This window comes from Psittacula echo, assembly GCF_963264785.1.
Source record: "Psittacula echo genome assembly, chromosome: 1".
Taxonomy (NCBI): domain Eukaryota; kingdom Metazoa; phylum Chordata; class Aves; order Psittaciformes; family Psittacidae; genus Psittacula; species Psittacula echo.
Window position 1 is genome coordinate 25,183,148 of NC_137735.1, and position 22,176 is coordinate 25,205,323.

At 38.6% G+C, this 22,176-nt stretch overlaps 1 protein-coding gene across 1 annotated transcript; it reads right to left on the bottom strand.

The window, feature by feature from the left end:
• Window positions 1-1,092: 1,092 nt before the first annotated feature.
• TMEM156 (transmembrane protein 156) lies at window positions 1,093-18,384 on the bottom strand (the record flags this gene model as incomplete). The annotated part of the gene is made up of 6 exons (XM_080627602.1): window positions 1,093-1,205; window positions 6,389-6,493; window positions 9,531-9,638; window positions 11,765-12,022; window positions 13,550-13,828; window positions 18,285-18,384. 6 exons carry the CDS (start codon window positions 18,382-18,384, stop codon window positions 1,093-1,095), a joined length of 963 nt encoding a protein of 320 aa, XP_080483728.1.
• Between the last annotated feature and the right edge of the window lie 3,792 nt (window positions 18,385-22,176).

Here is a 22,176-nt window from a genome sequence, read left to right on the forward strand (position 1 = left end):
AAAGTCAAATTTTCATGGGAATGGGACATGACTTTTTTTCCCTCTTTCTAAAAAGATCACTTTTGGTGAATCCAACATCCAGGAAGAACAAAGCATGCTAGTGATCAGCCATAGTACTGTATAAATGAAAGCAGTGGATACTAATGCGAACCCCCTTAGCAACACATCCCATTACAACCTTAGAAATATCTGGGGTTTAACCCCTGGGCAAATGTTCTCAAAGGAAACAATGAAGGTGGGCAGGTACGGTGGCAGACAGGGATGTGGTTTGACTGAGAGACAGCGGACATTGAGTTTGATACTGAGTTTCCAATAAAACTCCATCTGATTTAAACAGATGTAAAGAAGGAGCTTCTTAGCTTTTAACCTAAAAATTCCCCGTTAACAGTAATATAATCTGTGCAAAGAGTCCTAAGCTTGTCAATGCAACTAATATGTTAGTCTCTATTATTTATTCAAGTAGCATCTGTTTGTTTCTAGGCATTACAAGCATTGCCAGGAAGCGCTATCACTTACTGCACATTACTTTTCAGACTTGTTTCGTTACATCTGGACTTCCTGAAACAATTACTGGAGTAAAAGGGCTGGAGAAACTTAGAGTTGGGAGGCTAGTTTTAGGTCCAAGATGAAACCAACTTCTTGTCTATCCTTCTGACTGGCATAAAAACAACAGAGCAATAGATGTCTTTTGTCTGGGGAATTTGATGAGCAAACTATTAATTTAAAACATGTTTTCCTTGAGAGATCATTTGCAAATCACTTCTTTCCTCTGCACTTGTCAGAAACAAATGTCAACATAATGCTGAAGTGCAGGAAACAATATTCTACACCAGGAAAATAATGTCAGAATTTGCACCAGGGCCTTCAGGCACACAGGTTTAAAAAGCTAACACATTAGATTATAGATGACTCTTGGTACCAGAAAGAAAATTGATTTTGTTTCCCCGCCTCCTAGTTCTCACAAAACACATTTTCCAGTTTGTCATCTAGCATACTTGGCTAGAAGAAGTAGTAAGTTATTACGAGCAGATATTACATACTACTAATTCTAAAAATACAAGGAAAAACAGAGTAATTGGAGTTGTAAGGTATTTACTTGTCTTCTACAGTCGATGCAGCCACATGATAGTGCTCTCTTTCAGGAATTATGGGCAGTATCTTTGTGGTCTGTGCAGTGAGTGGAATTTGTTGTTTGCTGGGTTTCACTATTGAAAGTTAAAATAATTTTTAGACATATTATTAAACAGCAAATACATCTTCAGAGTGTTAAACACTGAATCTACAAGTCTGAAAATAACTGAGACCTATCTGCACAAGAGGTAGAGCCAGGTTTTCAGTGGGATTTCATTGCCTAGAGATGCAGACACATGACTTTTGGGAACTCCCAAAAGCCCTAACCATGTTTTGAATTTATGGTGGGACTACACCATAGTGATCCTAAGTCTCTCTGGGAAGCAGCTTGAGGTAATTTGCTCTTGGAAGTTTTACTGGTACTGAAAATACAAAAGCATGCAAATTTGGGGTTATATAAGAGTATTCCAAAATACAAAACCCTACAAGTGGCCAGTTAAGCAGAAACAACTAGAATTTAGAGTGTGAACTTTCAGATACATTTTCACATATGTGCAGCACAGATTGCTGTTCAGAAACACAATTTAACTTTGCGACCCTAACCCTAAATTGTACATACAGGGAGAGCTACTGGGTGTCATCCAGTTGCTAACAAAGATGACAGCATGCATCTTAGAAGCAGGGAAAGGCAGAGTGACACCTTTAGCATGCCGGCAACACAGATCCTGATATGATAACTTACTGGGATGCAGATATAGAAAGGAAGAAATAGCATTGTTGAGCAAATGAACTCAGAGCTGTTGATCCAATGCATTTTTCAAAGAACTACTGTAGAACACAAATAAGATTTTAACTCCACCTTGTCCATCCTGTCTCTGACCATCCATAACTTCTGTAAACCTACAAATGGGTTTCTACTGAGTTTATAACAAGAGGATGATCTGTGCCACTTATATTTAGCTACCTCCCTTCTCCATTGACTTTATCATTTGGGCTTCTCCCTTTATAAATGCAATTGAAAAGTAGAGTTTGGATCTTGGTAATTAAACCAACAGAATATGAAAAACAAAGTTAAAATAAAACTGGTGTAGTTTTAAAAATAACAGTGGGTCTTGTTTTACCCTCAGGATGAACCTGGAGAGAGTGGAAATGTAGGCTGATAGCCGCTTCAGAGCCTGTGTGTAGCACTGTTCTGCATTCATGCAAACTGAGCAGAGAAGAGGCCCCTTGTGCATCAGTGCTCTACAGGAAGCTTGCAGGGACTATAAAAAGCTCCCTAAAATTACCTGCATCCTATATAATTTATGCTCCCATCTGAAAAATAAAAAAAGCCCCAAGGCCTTATTAGCTTCACATTTTTCTCTGGAAATGTTGCATCTCAGAAACACACAAATCTGCGTTAAATACTGAATATTATGACAAGCTTTGTTTTTCCCAGCATTATTCATCTAAGTTGCAGAGGAAGAGACAATTAGTCATCTATGTCAAGAGCTGAGAAGGATCAGAATCAAGCAAGTGATGCTTCACTTGGCCAAGATTAAACAAATTTCTCCTTTCTTGGCTTTGCATCTATTTGCTGCTGTAAAAGCAAGGAGAAGTGAATCTGAACTCACTGGGTGCCAGCCCTGACACTACTGAGCCTGTGTTTGCTTCTGTTTTTAACTTGTCAACTAACCTGAAGCTGTAGAAACACATCTGAGAGCTGGCAGAATTTTGCCTATTTCCTCTAATCTTACAGGAGAGGAACTATTATTTTAATACGATAGCACAAAAAATAATACAGGGACTCAAATGACTGGGAGAAAATTTGTCTTATTGTTTCTTATGTGCAAATTACAGCTATCAAGCCCACTTATATCAAATTCTATGAAAGTCACAAACTCTGAACAGTCCAGAAAACAATCGCAGGCCAGAATCCCTGAGGTTTTATTCTCTGAGTCCTAGTTGTCACCATGATCCTGCAATGTCCTTCTTTCAGGATAAGTTATAAAATTGCCATCCATCAGAATTAACTTTGCATTACTGTGAGCCAGATAAATGATTCAAGGAATCCTGTATTGGTACCCTAAAATGTAATGAACCAAACTGTGAGTCCTTGAGCCTAAAAATGAGAATACTATTCCATTTGAGCAACATAGAATAAGGCATTGTGTTTGAACTAATATTGCCCACACAGACTGTAAATAACAGTATGAATAAATAAATAACAATATGATTTCCTGTCTGCACAGTCCCATTCTAACATAGGAATGGGAACAGGCCTTTTTTCTAATGTACCTTATGCTGCTTTCAAAATAGGATAAACATAAACAAGGAATGTCCTTCTTATGCTAGAAAAAGAAGGTCTAAATGGGAGTTTATATTGACAGACTTCTAGTAATATAAATTCAAACTTAAGTATAACCCATAGAATTATATGAATGAAACTTTCAGCTTCCAGTGTGAAGAGGTCCTACTAGGCAAGTTCAGTCTAGGTATTAAAACACCCTGATTTATGCGATGTTTCCTGTGCAAATTCTCTTGGGTATTTTTTCACAGTTCATACATGCTGGCCTGCTGCCAACAAGTAGTTCTGTGCCATTTTTTCAGGTTACAGCTATTTGAGAATAGCTATTATCACTTACTAGTAGTGGAAAAGGTACTACGGTGGTTCAAGAAAAGTGGGCTAAGGAAAACATATAACAATAGCGTAAGTATAGCTGCCTTCCCTTTCTCTGGAACTGAGGCTGATTTAAGCAGTAAACTGTGCATGACAGTTTAGCAGCTTCTGAGTTCTTTTAAAACACTGTGGGGAATACTGTCTGGTCCTTATAATTGCTAATAGTAATTTATTAAGTTGTTCTGAAACCTCTTCTACTGCCTCTTCAATTTTAGAAAGCTCCTCAAAGAAGTTCTTGCCAGAAAAGTTTCTTATGTGGGAATCTCTCTCTAAGAGTCTGGGTCATGAACACGAAGCGAAGAATTGACTTTTCTTCTTGGATTATTTTCCATGTGCTACTACTGTCAAGTTCTATTTGGTATGAAAATGCTCTGTGTTTGGAAATACAGATCAGTTGCTTAAAGAATATTTACTTCTTGGGATGAAGAAAAAGCACCCTCTACTCTTTCATTTCTCTTGTGGCTGCATTTAAGAGAAACTGTGTTTTGTCAGATCATACAATTCAAGAGACTGATTTACACAAATGCAATGACAGAACCAGATCCTAAGGCATGCTCTGTACATGCTCTGTACAGCCCACATTGCAGTGCATTCATTTTTGGCTTAACAGCACAGACAATGTTTAGTCAAATTCATGACCACAATGCTTCCAAGCTCCCCTATCATCACTATATGTGCATAATCCTTTGTAGTACCATGAATTCAGAAGGCTGAAACTTTAATCCTACCTTAGAGAATATACTATAGTTTTCCTCCTTCCACTGGCCATCAGACTTAATGGCTATGATTCATGGCCACAGAGCCACTAACAGTTTCACAATACTTGCATCCATGCTGTAAATTACCTTTTTGTAGGACTACAGTGATATTAAGACATTAATTTCCTGAGCCTACTTAGGAAATCATTCTCATTCAAGTATAGGCTTCCTTCTTTTATTTCCCTTAGCCATCTTGAACTTTGAATAACCCTTTGTGGGATCTATACATCTTTTCCTCTATATGATACATTGTCACATCCTCTCAGATACATAGTTATTTAGTCTCATCATGGTGTTTCCAGGGTACTGTCTTCAGTGGGTCTCAATGTTTTCATTTCACGATTCTAAGCTATGCGTTAGCGATAGTGAAAATATTATCAAGGGCTGTCAAAGAAGTCATCTATGGCTATTTATAACCCATTATAACAGTAGTAAATCTTGAATTTAGCAACTGTGAACAGAATAAACTCTTTTCACATGGTCTTAATTCCACTTTAAATTATACTGGTATAAACTGGGAAATTGACTGGATTGTCTGGAATTATGGTGTGTGAAAGCAAAGATTTTAATATTAAAATAAATTCCATTGTAGCAGTTCATACAACTAAGCATCTCTCTGGGTTAAACGGATAAATTTCAGTGAGAGGCATATAGAAGTAAGAATGACAGAGTAGTAAGGGATTCCTATTCTTTTCAGTAAGATCTAGTAAAACTGGATTTGAATTTTCATAAAACTTCATAATCAAAAATGCCTTTGGATATACAACATTAAAAATGCCATTGTGAACATGCTGATAAAACAGACATGGTGCCAGTGAAGCTACCTGAGACAAAAGATGTTGGAAAGATAATTCTTTTCCTGCTGGATAAAAATAATGAGCTCATAAATATATCTTAGAGGTAGCCAGTGCTGTAAGAGGAGAGGCATAAACTGTACTCGCACGAGAATTCAAAGAGCTATTCACTCTTTTCTAGGTGAAATTGAAATGCCACGAGTTACTGAGTTGCAGAGAGAAATTACTGGGTCTCTTCTTTCTTTTCAAGAGCTTAGAAGATAAACAGCGAAATACCCAAGCCTAACCAAATTCAAAACATGTTTTCATTTGCTGGCTTGGTGTTTGTTTTCGTTTGGAGTAGGGCTGGTTTGCTATTCAGAGCTATAATTCTATAGGTTCATGTTAATCTTTTTAAAGATAGAACTCTCTTTATGAAACTCGAATCCATGGAATTTATTAAAGCATATGACTCTGAGCAATATCAGTAACACTCAGAGCTACAGCTATTAATTTCCTCTCACACAGAGACTTGCCACCAAATCATAATTTCTGGAACCAAAACTTAGAGTTTAGCCATGCCATTTAATTTACCTGTGCTAAACATACTACATTCTTAGAAGACCACATTTTAATTTCTATCTGAAACTAGAAAATTGTAGTCTGGGGGAAATTTTACCTAGAAATAGGCTACATAGTGCCAGCAGAGCCACTCCCTGAGTCCTCCCACAGCCATCCGTTCCATCTTTTGGCAGTATATTTTATCAAGAGTCATAAATCCACAGCACACACATACATATACGTGTCTATACTTCTCATACAAACACAAAGCACTCAGCTGCCAAACCTCAAAGGTGGCACACAACAGGACGTATAATTAAAAGGCAGTAAAAACCCAAAAGTCATTAATGCAACACATTCAAGACTGGGAGAAGCATTCCCACATGATATACGTAAGTCTTTTTACAGTTTTATTGTTGGAATTATTTCTTTATCTTTTGTGTAGGATCAAGGTTACTCTGAAACAACCTGAAGCATTCCTTTGTAGGAAAGACTTAAAAGGTCTTTCTTGACCTTCTTATGCCTCAAGATTTGTTAGGGTTTTATTATACTTTTATATCACTTACCAGGAAAAGGATGAATTCTAGTAGCAGGTATGGTTCTTCTTGCATGTCTGGAACCATTTCTTCTTAGAATAGTAGAAACTGATGCTGTTACTCTCTGTTTACAATCTGTTTTAAACAAAATGTGTTAGCTATAGAATTACATTCAGCTCTGATTGGAAGGAAAGCTAGTAAAGCCCTTATTCTTAAACAGTTGAACACCTTCCATGAAGAAGCAGGAAGGTTTTGAAATAAGGTGATTAGGAAAAGCAAGGGCCAGATGGTTTATATTATTCTGAATGAAATTTTCTGGAAATCCCATTCAGGTTTGCCCCTTTCAAATTATTCTTTCCCAAATGGTACTGGGTACCTTGGAGAAATTTTGGAAGTTTATAAAAATGTACATGTTCCAGCACAAATTCGGACTCACACTGTTGATAGTGGAACGGTAAGGATGGAGAGCACTGGCATCCTAGGAAGCTGACTGATTCCTTTTAAGTGTGGGGTGCTTATCTTAGGAAGCATGGTTTGAGAGCAAGCTCTATAGCACTCAGAGAGATAGAGCTGAGTTGAGCAGCTCTGATTGCTCCTCAGTACCAAGTTATGGTTAACCCTGTTCTACCATGGCAGCAGTTCAGGGCTCAGCAAGCTTCTGATGACATATTCACTCCAGTTCTACAGAACTGATGTTTATCTTTTTCTTTTGAGAACACTGGAACACTTCAACTTTAAGAAATTCATTAAATTAGCATTATTTAGGTCATGATTTTTTTATGAATAGCCACTGGAGATCTAGCGCACTGAAACCCAAAGCATGCACTGTAACAATTAATGTAAAGGAAGCTCTGGAAATGGTTGTAAGACGAGTGGAAGAGAAAAAGCAAAAAAACTGCTTCTAATTTAGCTCTTTTGTCATTGACTAGTTGTAACCTCCACCAAGTTTATTTGGATATTTTATGCCCTCATGGAAGCAGTGTTTCAGAGAGTCTCAGAGCCTGCCCCACAGAACGTCTTGCAAGGCCTAAAGACCTTGCATATTTCTTAACATCTTTCAGTGGTGCTTGGAAAAGAGGAAAAATGCTAATCAAATTATAACCAGAAAAAATCTTAGCAGCTGTTTTAGTCACATAGTAATATTCTGCTGTGTTCTTTGGACACCACTGAAAAAAACAGTGTGTAGACTTGCAATTAAATGTGGCATCAAAACATACATAAAAGGAATACAACCCTTAAATCTGCTTGGTTTTTTATCGGTAACAATTTGACGTTGCTTATAATGTTATATATGATAAATTTAACCAATAAAACCACATTATTCTTCTATCAGCAGAAAATGTATTCTAGAAGCAAGTCAGTGATTAGAAGCCTCAAAAGGGCATCTTTCCTCCCTGCTTGTCTCCATGATGATTCTGAAAAACCGGCATTTAATAGAAAACTGATGTTTTAAGAATAAAGGCAGTAAATCATTAATCATCATTACTAATAGTTCTGCATTTAAAATAGGATGTTATGACTCAAAGAACAGAAAATCATATTCATGACACTTACAGGTAGCTTTCAAATTACAAATAAAAGTCCTTTAAATTGGATCATTTAATAGCCCACTTATAGAGACCTAATTTATGCTTTATGGGAATTTATATACATAAAAGAGATCTCAGAATTTGGCTCTAGCAATAAGTAAAAGATGATGTATTTTAACCAAGATAGCCTGGTAAGGCATTTCTTTCACAATTTGAAGGGGTGAGTAGAAGGGGGGCTCACAGATCTGCCATTTTAAGCAACTGTTTTGCTTATTCCTTTAAAATATATGCATAAAATATTTACATTATGCTAAAATAATCATAGAAACATTTTGTGGGGGTGCACTCTTCTTCCTTCTGTTATGATTAAATCTATGCTCCTATTGCTCTTTCATTACAAAACTGCCTGTCGCTACAGGGAGGATGATCAGGGGACTGGATATGGCTTATCATTTTGTTATTACCACTGCAACCAAGGTCTCCGTTCAGCAGCTCTGGACTACAAGGGGAATGGACATCTGCCTGGTAATAGCAACTAAATGCTGGTTGTCTAGAGGCATTCTGTGCACTCAGGGCTGACGGAGCCCAGAAAGTCTCAGGAAAGTGCTATGAAGAGCATCAAAGAGCTGTTATCTCAGGTACCAGGTTAAATAACATTCTTTTCACACTGACGAAAGGAAGCGTGCTCTCTGTGCCACCTATCTCTGACTTTGGATGAAAACCAAAGACCAGCAGCTGACAAGCCTTCCATTTTCTGTGCTGGTTTTGTGCAGAAGACTTTCCTTGGATTTCTCTGAAGTCTCATGTTCAGAGTACTGCAACACTTTTATTCTTGCTTTCTTCAATGTATATTGCTAGCAGAAATACTGTAAATCTGGTTTCAGCCTGTAACCCAAGCGTATTGCATAGGTAGAGCCTGTCGTGGCTGTTGAAAACATTACAGAATGAAACAGTTGCTTCAGTCTCTGAACTAATGACAAGTTCTTTTGCAGGAAAGTTTTAATCACTTGGAATAGTCAATACGGCTGATTCAGAAATCACAGCACAATAATTTCTTTGCTGAAATAACAGCAAAGATAAGAAATGCTATCTGGGCTTAATTCAGCTCTGGGTTTAAGAGGGCAGAGTTTGGTTCACCTGTATGGGATTACACCACTGCTGAATTTAGACAACCAGTTTTTAGGACAGACAATGGAGTGCATATCACCTCACACCTAATTTTTCTTGGCCGTGACCTAGATGAATCATCTTCAGGAAGGAAAGGGTATTTCCATCTGCTTATATTTGCCATTGGCATTTCTGCTTAAGACCTTCAACAAGATTCAACTGTAATTGTTTTACCTACTGGAATCAGGCTGAAACCAGTTCATATTATTAAGGATCAGAGGCCACCAAGTGTCTGTCAAAACCCTATATTTTATTCACCATCAATAAGCTTGAGTTTGGATCCACAGTTCAGAGGTGGGAGGTGATAGTATCAATCATCTGAGTATTTCAGTCCCCCTATAAGAAGCTTTTACTATATTGCAATTCAAATATTGGTGTCTAAGGCTCATTAGTAATCAACATTTTGTTATTGTAAATTAACACATTTTCATTGCATACATATTTAAATTCATGCAGATTAACTTTTTGTTACTTACAGTTTTGTTCATTTTCTTGGACTATTTTGTAGATGACAATTGAAACAGTAAACACAAGAGCTACTACAATCATGGTGAGCCAAATGATCTTCATCATGCACATTGGATCTGTCCATAAAATGTAAAAGAGACAAATTGAAGCAGCAAATCACTGGCAAAAAAAAGCAGATCATTCATTCTTGGTAGGGTTTTGGACCATGCCTATCTGCACAAGTAAAGCTTTAAAAAGATAAAATTATGCCTTTTTTTTTTTTTTCTGCCTTCTTTGTTGTTTGACATTAAGTTTCCATCTGGAATTTAGCTTAATTTTCACATCTATCTATCTCCCCATGTCTAAACTAATTATAGGTAGCTAAGTCAATGAAAACCTTTCCTATTTGTATAAACTATTATATGCAACTCAGCCAGCAAAAAAAAAAAATGCTTCAAAGATCAACATTTATATTTAAGGTAGATCAAGGGTAATACATATCCGATTTGTGTTTGGATGGAGCAAAGAAGGAACTGGTCCACTGTCCAACACTGGCCTTCACTGGCATTCGCAACTTCCTGGTCCCTCTTCATATATGAGAGAAAGTAAGATTCTCCATATGGAAATTTTCTTATCAGGGAGTGAGGAAATGCCACTAACAGGACCTCTCTGGAAAGTTTTTTAACTAGGGCTGCCTTAAGGGAAAATCAGCATGGGACTGGATGTAGGAGCTAGGCTGCTCTTTTGGACAACAGCTGCTGCAGAATGCACTCACATTCCATAGGTAATTAGCTCAGTAACTAGAGCAAACCAGGACTATATACCACAGAGAAAGGATGTGGGGAACTTTCCTCCCTCGTGATTCAAAAGACCTTTCAAACTTCTTTGGCAGCTGCATGTTAATGCATACCTTTGCACTGTCAAATAACTATTAGAAAAAACCAACTATATTACTATGACTCATATACAATCAAATTACAGACTATAGCCAAACCGCTGTTTTCCTTTCCTTGACTTAGAATAGCATAATTAGACCTACATCAACTTTCCCTCTGTATCTTCTCCATTGAGAAGTCATGAGGTAACTGCCAATAACCCCGTGGCACTTGGAGGCAAGCAAAGCTCATCTCTCCTAATTCAGAACTAAAAATATCTTTTATATTGTTCTCCAGGCTCCTTCCAAGACAGTACTCTACCCTATCTTGCAGTGACTTGTAATGACTTGAATGTCAGCCTTGCTTAGCAAAAGCCATGAGCACCTCTTTAGCTTTGTTTTAAAGTAAATAGAAAAGAGATGTGTTGTTAATTTTTATTGTTAATTTGAGATAACCACTTCCCAGAAAAAACACTATTAGCAAAGGGTGGTTAGCTTATAGTTTTAACACAAGTTAGACAGGCAAGTTACAAACTATACTCCTCTTGTAGCTACACCTACATATCTTTTTAAAAAGCAACTAAGCTGCCCTCTCTTTTCTAAGATCTTACCTGTTTTTATTTAACGCAGGTTTAGTCAACTCCAAAATGTGTATTTTTTTCCACCAAAAGTACAGTATAAAATGCATTTGCCATACAAACCAAAATGAATGTAGTAATTCATCAGTTCCCAGGTGGCAAGTGTTGCATATAGACAGGCTGGAAGCCACAGTCAGAGAACCTGCCAAAAAACTCCTGCAGCATAAAGAGAAATTTAAAAAGCTGACAGGCTGTCCTCCGGGAAAAGTAAGTCTAGTTCAGCTGAAGGTTTCTCTTTTAAGTGTGCTATAGTAAGGCCTTACTAAGTATACTACGGGAGGATGTTGCAGTACAATGGTAAGAAAAGTTAAAACCATCTACTGGTTCTACTGCAACGGAAGTTAATAGGAATTTTTCCATTTACCTCCAGGACAACAGGGTTATGCCATTATCAGGGAGAGGTGAGGAGAAAATGTAATTCCAGGTTTTGTGATACGTGCAATTTGTGAGTCTGTCACCGCTAAGCAAAAAACTGTGCAGACACTTCCTTTGCCGTGCTGCTTCAAGGGGGGAAAAAACCCCACAACAAAAAACCACAGCTAAACCTGCTTTAAATCACTATAGAAACCTTCAGTTGGCTACAAAAGATGATCTTTTACTAACGGATGATCAAAACTGTATTATCTTCTTGTGAAATACCTAAATACTTTCAAACAGTTGCTGAAAGCAGAGAACTACCTACTGCAGATTTTTTGCAAGAGTGGTATTGTTTCTGGTTTGATTTCTCTTGTGACTCTCCTTTGTAACTTACATTCCGCATAAGTCTTCAGTTGCATTGAAATATTTATACAGTCATTTTGGTCTTCCATCATTGCCACCAGACAGGAATGATTTAGGTATTCTTCGGCTACATTTCCTCCTCCGACTGTAGAATTGTTAATGTGGATTTCCAGAAGGTAGTAACTATTATGCTCTACTTCTTTCTCAGAAACCATAGTGAAATTAAAATATTTATACAAATAAATAACATCTTCTGTTTTCACTTCAAGCGAGCCTTTTGCTTTTGGAAATAAAAATTAAAACTGTTATGTAGCATGTGGTAGACAAAGAGACAACTCTCAGAAAGAACAATAAATTGAGTTTTCCATCTCATCTGCAAAACATACGGTAGGCTTTTACATTACTGACTTTGATAAAATGGACAAAAGAATACCATGTAAAGTTATTCTGAACAGATCTGAAAAGTATTGATTTGCTATACAAAGTCTGTTTCCCCTACAAATTATAGCCCCTTTTTTGCTTTACTACCAGCTTCTGAGCTTTTCATTTTTGTGTGGTTGTCACAGGTAACAGACAAAAATCAGGCTATGAAAAAAATAAAAACCAAGTAGAAGCCATATGATGATGAAGATTTGAAGTGTATATCAGGTCTATCTGCTACCAGTTGCAGAAGGTCCTTGTTTCATTTGACGCAAGCTGTGAGACTTGCAGAATGTTAACAAGAAGCATAGGTAGGTGAGACATTGTCAGAAGTCGTGAGTCATGTAGGTATGACTGAGAACAGAGTTTATCCACACATTTTGTTTTGCAGTTCTCCATACTTGCTAAGACAGCTATTTTGTAATAAGAAAATGAACTGCATTTCTTATATTCAGGACTTGGCCTGTGACCAACAATGTTAAGACAGAAAAATTCAGAGGCATTCTCTTCCCCAGAAGTTTCCATATACTTTGCAAGTATCTGTATACGGCACAGAAGGAATATGCTGCTACTGAAAAGAATGTGGTTGTTGCTGAACTCTTCCCTGGATTGCTGTGCCAGACCTTATTCAGTGCTGCCTTCTTTGAAACATGCAAGGCCATTTCTGATACTACACAGTTGTGGCCTATTGTAGACTGCAAGCACAAAAATGGTTATTTCTTGTATAGCTGACATAAGAATAGTTACTATCTTTGAATTAGTTCTTCAGATACTTGCTCACAACCTATCTTCATATAAGGTCTAGTGTGAGGTGTCCCTGCCCATGGCAGGGGGTTGGAACTAAATGATCTTTAAGGTCCCTTCCAACCTAAACCATTCTATGATTTTATGATTCTGTTATAATATCAGCACGCATAATAATATCTACATGTAGAGTTCCACAGTGACATTTAAAAGCAAATTCAGTGTGAAAACTGATCAGAAACTACAACTCCTTAAAAAGAAATGAAACATTTTAGAAAATTTAGCAAGTTCAAAAGAGTAAAGATGGGACTATCAGAGCATTCGTAAAAGCCAGATGGCAGAGGTCAAATTTACAACAGAAATATTCTGGGTGGATGTGATTTTATACAAGATCCTCCAAGAAAATAAATCAGCGTTTTGCTATGGGCATGTTTCACTGACAGCGAGGAATGAATGCCACTGAGAATTTGACATAAAATATGCATCTTCTAGCCATGCAAAGCCAAGCTAAAAACCCCTATTGTTCATAGATGTGCAAAGACCATAGAGAATCAGCAGCATATTAAATTTCTTTTTAACTACCACATAAAACCATGTCTTTAATGTTGTAATTAGCTACTGCAAAATTAAGTATTTCTCTTCCCCTACTTACGTTTTTCAGCTCCTAACCCTGATCCTTGATGATCAACATTCACGTCTCCCTTGGATTCACACTCTCTGTGTTTAGTATGGGACTGTTCCATCCTGGAAGATTGGCAAATACATGGAATATTTTGGAAATTTGAATTATTAACAATGGCCTTCAGTAAAATAGGCTTGTTTTCTCTTCTTTGTTGCATTGATGCTTTGCAAGAATTGTTAAATGTACAAAGTGGAAAAGTGGTGTTATTTGATGAGCAGATGTCCATGCATGACACAACTACAGTGTTAACTGTGGAAAAAAAAAAAAAGAGCACTGTATTAGAAAGACGGTCATATAGGTCACATGAACAAATATGTGCATGGAAGCATCATGTAACAGACCTTTTAACCATTTTATGATGCAATGCGCTTTCTTTTTTGAGGGTAATGGCAGCACGTTGAATGCATCAAGTGAGAGAAAGCAAGCACAGTGTCCCAAAACCTAGATACTGGATTTTGTTGCTGAATTGTATAAAATCTCTTGTAATACTAACTTGAATTGGTGGTGGTATCTAGTTGCATTCTTGTTTCAAATCTGCCTCAATTTGATTGTACTTGAAAAGAAGATGAAAGCACTCATGTTTGGAGGCGGGACTTAGCCCTGGAACTGTGCAGCTGCAATGCACCAGTGCTATTATGTTGTAAAATAGCTATCAGAACAAAATCTTTCTTTCCAGTGATATTGAAACCACACAGTGAAAATACACAGAAATGCTGCTGAATCCTCCAACCACATCCTTCATGTTCTCTTATATTCAGTCAACAAATACGAATCTTAATTAGGACATTGGTTTTGTAGTCATAGTCAAATTTCAGTATCAAATTACTGTAGCTAAGAGTACATTAATGCAGTTTTGGTTAAGTAGCAAAAAAACCACATAGAATTAATTATTAATGAGTGTTATTCTAGCTCTCTTCCACATTAAAGTAGGGCTTTATTGTAAAAATCTTCCATTTTTACTTGAGTTAATGTTGAACTGTTTTTTTCAGTATGAAAAAACTCTAAGAACAAAAACTTCTGGGACCCCAACATGGATGACGTGTTTATGAATAGAAATAACCACATCCTGGAGTTGGTGCAGCACTAATCTACAGTTTTGTAGCTGAACTTCCACTTCTAGTAGTATGCTTGCATCTCTATGAAGAGAAAATTTTCCGTCTAACTCCCATTATGAGTAATTGGATGAGTATGCTCCTAAATCCTCATGTATACAGAGAAAAACACAGCCTTTGTTTGCTGCAGTGCTGAGCTGCAATCTGACAGCTTCAACAGACCACCTGTACTCACATAGCAGCAGGATGACCTCAGAAACCATTCAGTGAAGGATTTCAGACAGGATGCAGAAATGAAATCCCAAATCCAATGCCAAAATCAATTATCTTCACTAACACTACATCAGAGAGTCATAAACTCCATATAAAACATAATAAATTGAAATGCAAAATACACATCCTATGCAGGCAAAAGAAGAATTCATTTTAATAAAAAAAGGAAAACCATCAGGCAAAATTTAGGGCTTGATCTTTCTCTGAGGCAAGACACAACATTTTCTCTAAACGCTTATGATCTGACCAATGCAACCTGAAGTGGAGCAGGCTCCTGAGGTCAAATTCTTCCAGCTGAAGGAGGCATTTTGTGTAGAGCTTCTCTCTGGAGGTGAGTCAGGAGCAGGAACTGAATGCTTACTCTGCTCTCACAGCAAGGTGTGCGTGCATCAATTTAAAGGTACTGCTGCAGCTTTCAAGGTCAGCTAATGGTAATTCACTATCATACCCCTTCACCAAGGAATCTGTAAGCAGACTTGGGAATCCACACGCTGTGCTGTGACAGCAGTCTATCTTCAGCACTATGAAGTCCATTTTGGACTTCATACCACACCTAACCAGGCTCCAGAACTGCCTGTGAGCTGTGTTATAGATAAAGTAAATCCATGTTATCTGGGTGAGAAAAGTTTGATTGCTGTCCTGTTAGGGAGGGTCCTTACCTCCTGATCCTCTTGAAAGAACTCTACTGAGAAATTTAACCAAATTGCAACCCAGCATCTGCATTTATGTTCTTCCAACTCACAAGATTATGGACTTTCTAAGAAGTGATATATATTATTGATAAAGACTGTAACCTGGGCCGAAAGAGTAGACTTTCCCAGAGGATCACATGGCAGACAGATTGCTGTACCCACAAGAGGCTTGCTCCTTACTTCAGGACTGGAGAGCACCCTCCCATGTAAACATTACTAGAAATGTGGAAGGGGTCTTGTGAAATCTGAATGCAGACAACCAGAAGAGTTAAGAGGGTAAGTGAGATGAAACCATGCAAAGTATCTCTAGGAAACGGGTTTGTATTCAAAGATCTCTAACCCGCATGCCTAATATTAAGAAGTACTGTGATTATGAAATTCTTTTAGTAAGCCTCATTTTACAGGGTGTTCTTCCACAGAAAATCCAGTTCCATTGAAAGGAAATTATTCACAGGGAAGATATGAATTTGTAAAAAACTTGCTTCCCATTAAAATGAAGATCATAAATATTTCATTTTGGCTTGACTTTTTTTTTTTTTATTCGATCTATGATATTCTGTTTTGAACCAATTCAGCAGTATATGAAATTGTCATTTTTATCACCTCTTCATGGAAATTATTGTCATCACATAATATTGTAGAGATACAAGGCCTACAGTACAAGTTGGGGAACACACAACTGATAGATTTAAAGAGATACACTTCATCAAGTAGCTGGACCCGAAGGACAGGACTGGAATTGAGAGCACCACACTCCAAAACTACAACCTCCTGCTCTAAAGCAATCTAGTTTAAAGGTTCAATACCTTGTGTCCAAACAAGTGGGTTGCATTACAAATATAAAGGAAACATTTCACTTTTGGCAATGCTGAACTGTATTCTTTTGATAAATTTTTAGAAGTTTATTATTTTTGTAAATCGATTTCTCCCTACATTTCTTTTTCATGAGAGATTTCCATTCTTATTCCCTCTGCAGAATGAAAATAAATGCTGGAGCATCCCCTGGGATAAAACCTCCAAGTTTCAGTTCTATCTGTATACTTTGCTTGCCTGCAATTTCACAGGTTATATTAAAAACCTGAAGTATGCACATCGTTAATGTGATCCTGGAAAAGCCTGTGGAATTAGGAGGTCTCTGAAGCTCATTTAAGAACCCTTCACAGAGGAAGATACAGTGACTATGTTTCACATCTCAAAGATGTCCAACAACAGCTCTGTGTGGTGAAGCCTCATGGGATAAACAGCAATTTGAAACACCTACAGCAACTTCTGCACATTTTGTGTTTGCCACAAAATCTGACATAAAACCAGTTTTCAACAGAAGGTTTTCAATGAACCAGAGACCCAAGTTCCTTGGAATTTTCAAAATGAATAGCTCAATATATTTACCTTCTCACGTAATTCGGACGTTGTTATACCATCTGCTATACAGACATACAGCTTTTAGGACATTCAAAATATGACAATGATTCTAATTTTCCAAACATAATTCTGTGCTGTATTCTGCTCATATACTTCACAATCGTAATTTAGACACTCTGTGATTAAGATCATATGCAGATATCATAATTGCAGCAATCATGCTATTGCAGCATAACAGATCTCCAATAAGAGCAATCTCGGAAAGCAATCATGGAAAATCTCAATAATTCTTTGATGTTTGACAGTAGGATCAATGTTTTCTTCTGGTAATAATCATGTCATTGTTTAATTGCATGGTTTGTGTTAGCAAATACTTTTGATTACTTCTGTGTGGAGATAGAACATTAATTATTTCAATATCTGAAACTGATTCATCAATTTTATATTCGAAACTTCTGACAGCTTATCAAGTTTATTCATTTATAAACTATAAAAATCTATTAAAATATTCTAGTTACTGTCATGTTTATCCTTTGTGGTTAATAGAGATATAAATGTAAATATAAATAACCCAATCTGGACTTTTTTTTTCCCCCCCCAGAATATTATGCTTCATAAATAATTAATTGCACAATGCCTGGGAACACATGCCATTTGTCAAAGGAATGCTTTTTATTAAAACATTTATGTTTTCAAAAACTTAATTGGGAATGGATGTGACAGAACTATTTTAATATTAATTTATTTATGGATTTTTAAGAAAGCGGTGAATGTAAAGCTTATACACATGTATTTTGCATTCATCCTAAATCCAGGGTTGACCTTTAGGATCACCAAGATGTACCTGGCATTTATGTTACACGATTTGCTTCACTCAGTTACATTTATGCCACTCTACTTTTTGTCAGGTCAGCACCGCATGCCTCTTTCACAGACAACACCTCATGCCAGACAGAAATTGTACAATGTATTATAGGCATTTAAGTGTAGGAACTTAAAAAACAGTTATTTTTTAAGACATGAGTGCCTGCTATTAAAGAACATACATGCTTTAACTACTCTCTTCATGAGGAAGATAGTAAAAGCACAGTTGCATGGAACTAGTTACCAAGAATTTTGCAGTGTAGATAAATGAATTACAAACTCCTTTCAAATTGCCACAAATAACTAATGCTCTTGGTTAAAAATCTAACAAAAAACAATCTACATGCTTTGCCTATGAGCACAGCATTCTGACGGTAGCTTTTAGGAAAGCATGTACCAACTTTTCAATTGCAATCAGAGTTTCAAAAAAAGAAAAGGCTATTTTAAAAGCTGTTCACTCACCTTCATGGATTTTAAAAAATTCAGGTAAACATAAAATGAACATGGTAATTATTCCTAGGACTAATCTGAAGAGTTCTGATTTTCCCAAAAGCAAGCACATGTCACTGAAGCACTCCCATCTAGCATAGTGGTGGTAACTTCCTTCCTGGTTTAGCTTTTAACTTAGTGCAGACTTTATGCAAAATAGCGTCTATTAATTTCGTTTTCCCAATATGAGCTTTCTTTTTGCTTCTGGTGACATTAAGTTGTAGAAAGCCAAGTTTTGTTCTTACAGTGACATAGATGAGGATGACTCAAATGACTATACTGAAGATAAAACTCATGTACCAGGATGAAAATAGAAGAAAAAACAAACATAGGAACTATTTTATTCATTTGGGGTAGCTTTGTTTTAGGAACATCACCCCCTAATGGCTACTTTCATATACCTTCTGAACAGTGAATGAATCATCTCTGCGAAGGAATTTTGTACTCATTTGGCTAAGCAGGTTTTAAAAAAATTACTCAGACCCTCATTATAAAGATGAGTCAGAACCGTATGAGTCAGATACGGAGATTTTATTGGTTTATTTATATACATATGCGTTGGGGCTAGGGGAAAGATAATTTTATCTAATACAGAGTCTTCAAGACTTTAATAGACTATGAATTTGTTCATTATGACATAAAGTTTCTGATCTGGCAAATACGTGATGTACTAAGTACAATGAGATGTTCATACTATCATTGCTGCTGTATTCTTAAAAGACAACAGATGTCTTGTCAATCTGTAGAGTGTCTTCAGTGTGCATATTACTATCCTTTACATCACAAGACTGCATAGAGCCACTGCTATTTCTATACCTTTATTCCAATCATTCAGCTAAACTTCCTAGTTAAAAGAGTGAAGTCTTTCATTCTGACAACCACCATATTCCATGAATTTTTCTTACTGATAAGATTGCGAAGAACATTTCTGAAATGTTCCAAATAAAAGTACTCTGAATAATGAATATATAAAAACAAATCATTTGACTCAAATATAGAGTATATGCAGTATGAAAGATCTGATTAATTCAGAAAGCTCTCTTCTGATGTAGTATTTTTCACACAATGCATTAAATATTAAGTACTACCAAAATGAAGCAATGCTGTTGAAAAGAAGAAATGTCCTATAAACCTGAAATGCCCTTCTTGTCACCTAGTTATCTCAGAAGATCACTAAGCCAGGTGGAAGCAAATACAGCATTCACTTTGTAGAAAGACTGTTTATGGAGCTGTAGTGGATGTAAAATTGCTAATATGATATTTTAAATGTAGCAGGTGACAATGACAGGACAAGGGGTAACGGGTTAAAACTTAAACAGAGGAAGTTTAGATTGGATATAAGGAAGAAATTCTTTACTGTGAGGGTGGTGAGGCACTGGAATGGGTTGCCCAGGGAGGTTGTGAATGCTCCATCCTTGGCGGTGTTCAAGGCCAGGTTGGATGAGGCCTTGGGTGCCATGGTTTAGTGTGAGGTGTCCCTGCCCATGGCAGGGGGGTTGGAACTAGATGATCTTAAGGTCCTTTCCAACCCTAACTATACTATGATTCTATGAAAGCAACGAACCCAAAGCAAAAAGAACTGATTTTTCTTTTTGACAGTATGGTACAACAGCAGTAATAGGGTACAAAATAATCACAAGTATAAATTTTATAAGTAAAATACAGAACAATTTATATTTGTCATGCTAGCAATTTATATTTGTCATGTTAGCAAATTAGCTCGTCTTTGTGAGAGACTATTGCCCCTTAAGTATCTACTGTATCATTTCTTTGTATTTTTCTGTTTTCAAGGTTATGTAGTGCTCGCCCATCCTTTCTGCCCTTTGGGAATGGAGAAAATACTGGAAAATAACTGGAGGACTTTGTCAAGCAGTATGTGTATCTGTCCCTTTCTGGTACATTCAGACTTTCATCACTGTTGGTAGTGCCCAGGGTCAGACTAGAAACTGGCTATAGCATCACCCCCAAGTTCAGCCTCGTACAGTAATAGCCTGTGGAATACGTTGAGTTTGAGATTCTGCAGAAGATTTTCACAAACTGTGCAGTAAGCAGATGGGGAATATCTATTTTAGGGCTATTGTGGTGGCACATTTTAGTTTAGTTCCTGTGTTCAGGAGGCGCACATATGATCTGTCCACTCATCCCCCAGGGACACCCTAAGCTTCTGTCATGGTTTAAGCCCAGGCCGTAAATCAGAACCACGAAGTCCACTTCCCCCCCCACCTTTCTTCCCCCCACTCCTGGAGGGACGGGGAGGAGAATCGAAAGAATGCAGCTCCCACGGGTTGAGATAAGAACAGTTTAATAACTAAGGTATAACACAAATCACTACTGCTACCACTAATAGTAATAATGATAAAGGAAATAACAAGGAAGAGAATACAACCGCTCACCAACCGGTACCTCGCCCCCACCCTGCAGTGATCCAGCCCTTCTGGGAACTCTCAGTTCTACATCCTGGGCATGACGTGCTGTGGTATGGAATACCTCTTTGGCTAGTTTGGGTCAGGTGTCCTGTCCCTGCTTCCTCCTGGCTTCTCCTCCTCCTCCCTGGCAGAGCATGAGACTCACAAAGTCCTTGGTCAGTCTAAACATCGGTGTTATCAGCTCTGTTCCCAGGCCAAAAGTCAAAAACACAGTGCTGCAACAGCTACTAAGAAGGAGGAAAAACTGACTGCTGCTGCTGAACCCAGGACAGCTTCAGACACAATTACCCTCAGGCAGCTCTATGTGTGTAACATAGCTGAATCATGTGCATGTGTGTGGCTTCACCCTCCCGCTGACCTCAAAAACATGAGTTTTCCTTCCTGGGAACGTGCTAATAATTTTTGCCCAGCTGGAAGAATTAGTAATTTTTAAAACCCTGTCCTTAGGTCAAATTCAGTTAAAGTCAGCTAAATCGTTTAAAGTCAGCCAGGATCAGAACTGGTAGGTGAAGCACACAGCATGTAGACCACATTTCCTTACAGAATTAGGCAAAGAAAGCACTATAAGGTTTATTACCACATCAAACTCACACCGCCACGCCTCAGCAATGACCTTGTGTACCCTTAAATCAGTTTGATCAGTTGGAGACACATCTGAGTGTCGCACAGTCTATTAATTCGGAAAATTATACTTTCTTTGGAAGACAGAGGTCATCAGTCAGGTGCTGCATAACAAGGCTGGCGACGCCTGGCGTGTATGTGCCCATTAGACGGCAAGTACAGGCTGCCTCGGCACCACACGGTGTCAGGGTCCAGAGCGGGGGGTGTCAACGGCTGCCTCGTGTGTCGCCGCAGATTTATTTCACCTCAGTGTGAAAGCCGAGGCCCGGGGAGTGCACGGCTTCATGGTTCTAGAAGGCCCACAGGGGTGCCTGGGCCGGGCCGAGGCCTTGGAACCCAGAGAACCCCCACCAGAGGGGATCGTCCTGGCCGCCGTTCCACTGCCCCGCCAGCAGAGGGAGCGCGGCGGGGGGCGGCGACTACAGCCTAAGAGGAGGGGCCGCGGCCTCCGCCCTGCCACGCGCGGCCACGCTCTGCCCCTGCCCTCGGGCGCGCGGAGACCGCCGGTTGGCTGGCGGCGGCGGCGCGCGTCCCCCGCCTCGGGGCAGAAGGCGGGGCCGGCGGCACGGCGGGCAGGGGGCGTGTCCCTCGCCCCGCCCCGCCCCTGGGGCCCTCCCCGCCAGCCCCGGAGGTGCCCGCTCGCGCAGGGGAGGGGCCGGGAGCGGGGCCCGAGGGGACCCGTTGTCGCCGGGGCGGCATCGCCCCAGTGCCCGTGGCCTCCCGCTGCGGAGCGGGAGTGCTGGCTGCTGCCGGGCCGGGGCGGAGCGGAGCGGGAGGGGCGGGGGGTGACGGGGCCTCCATCGCCTTTTTGTCCCTTT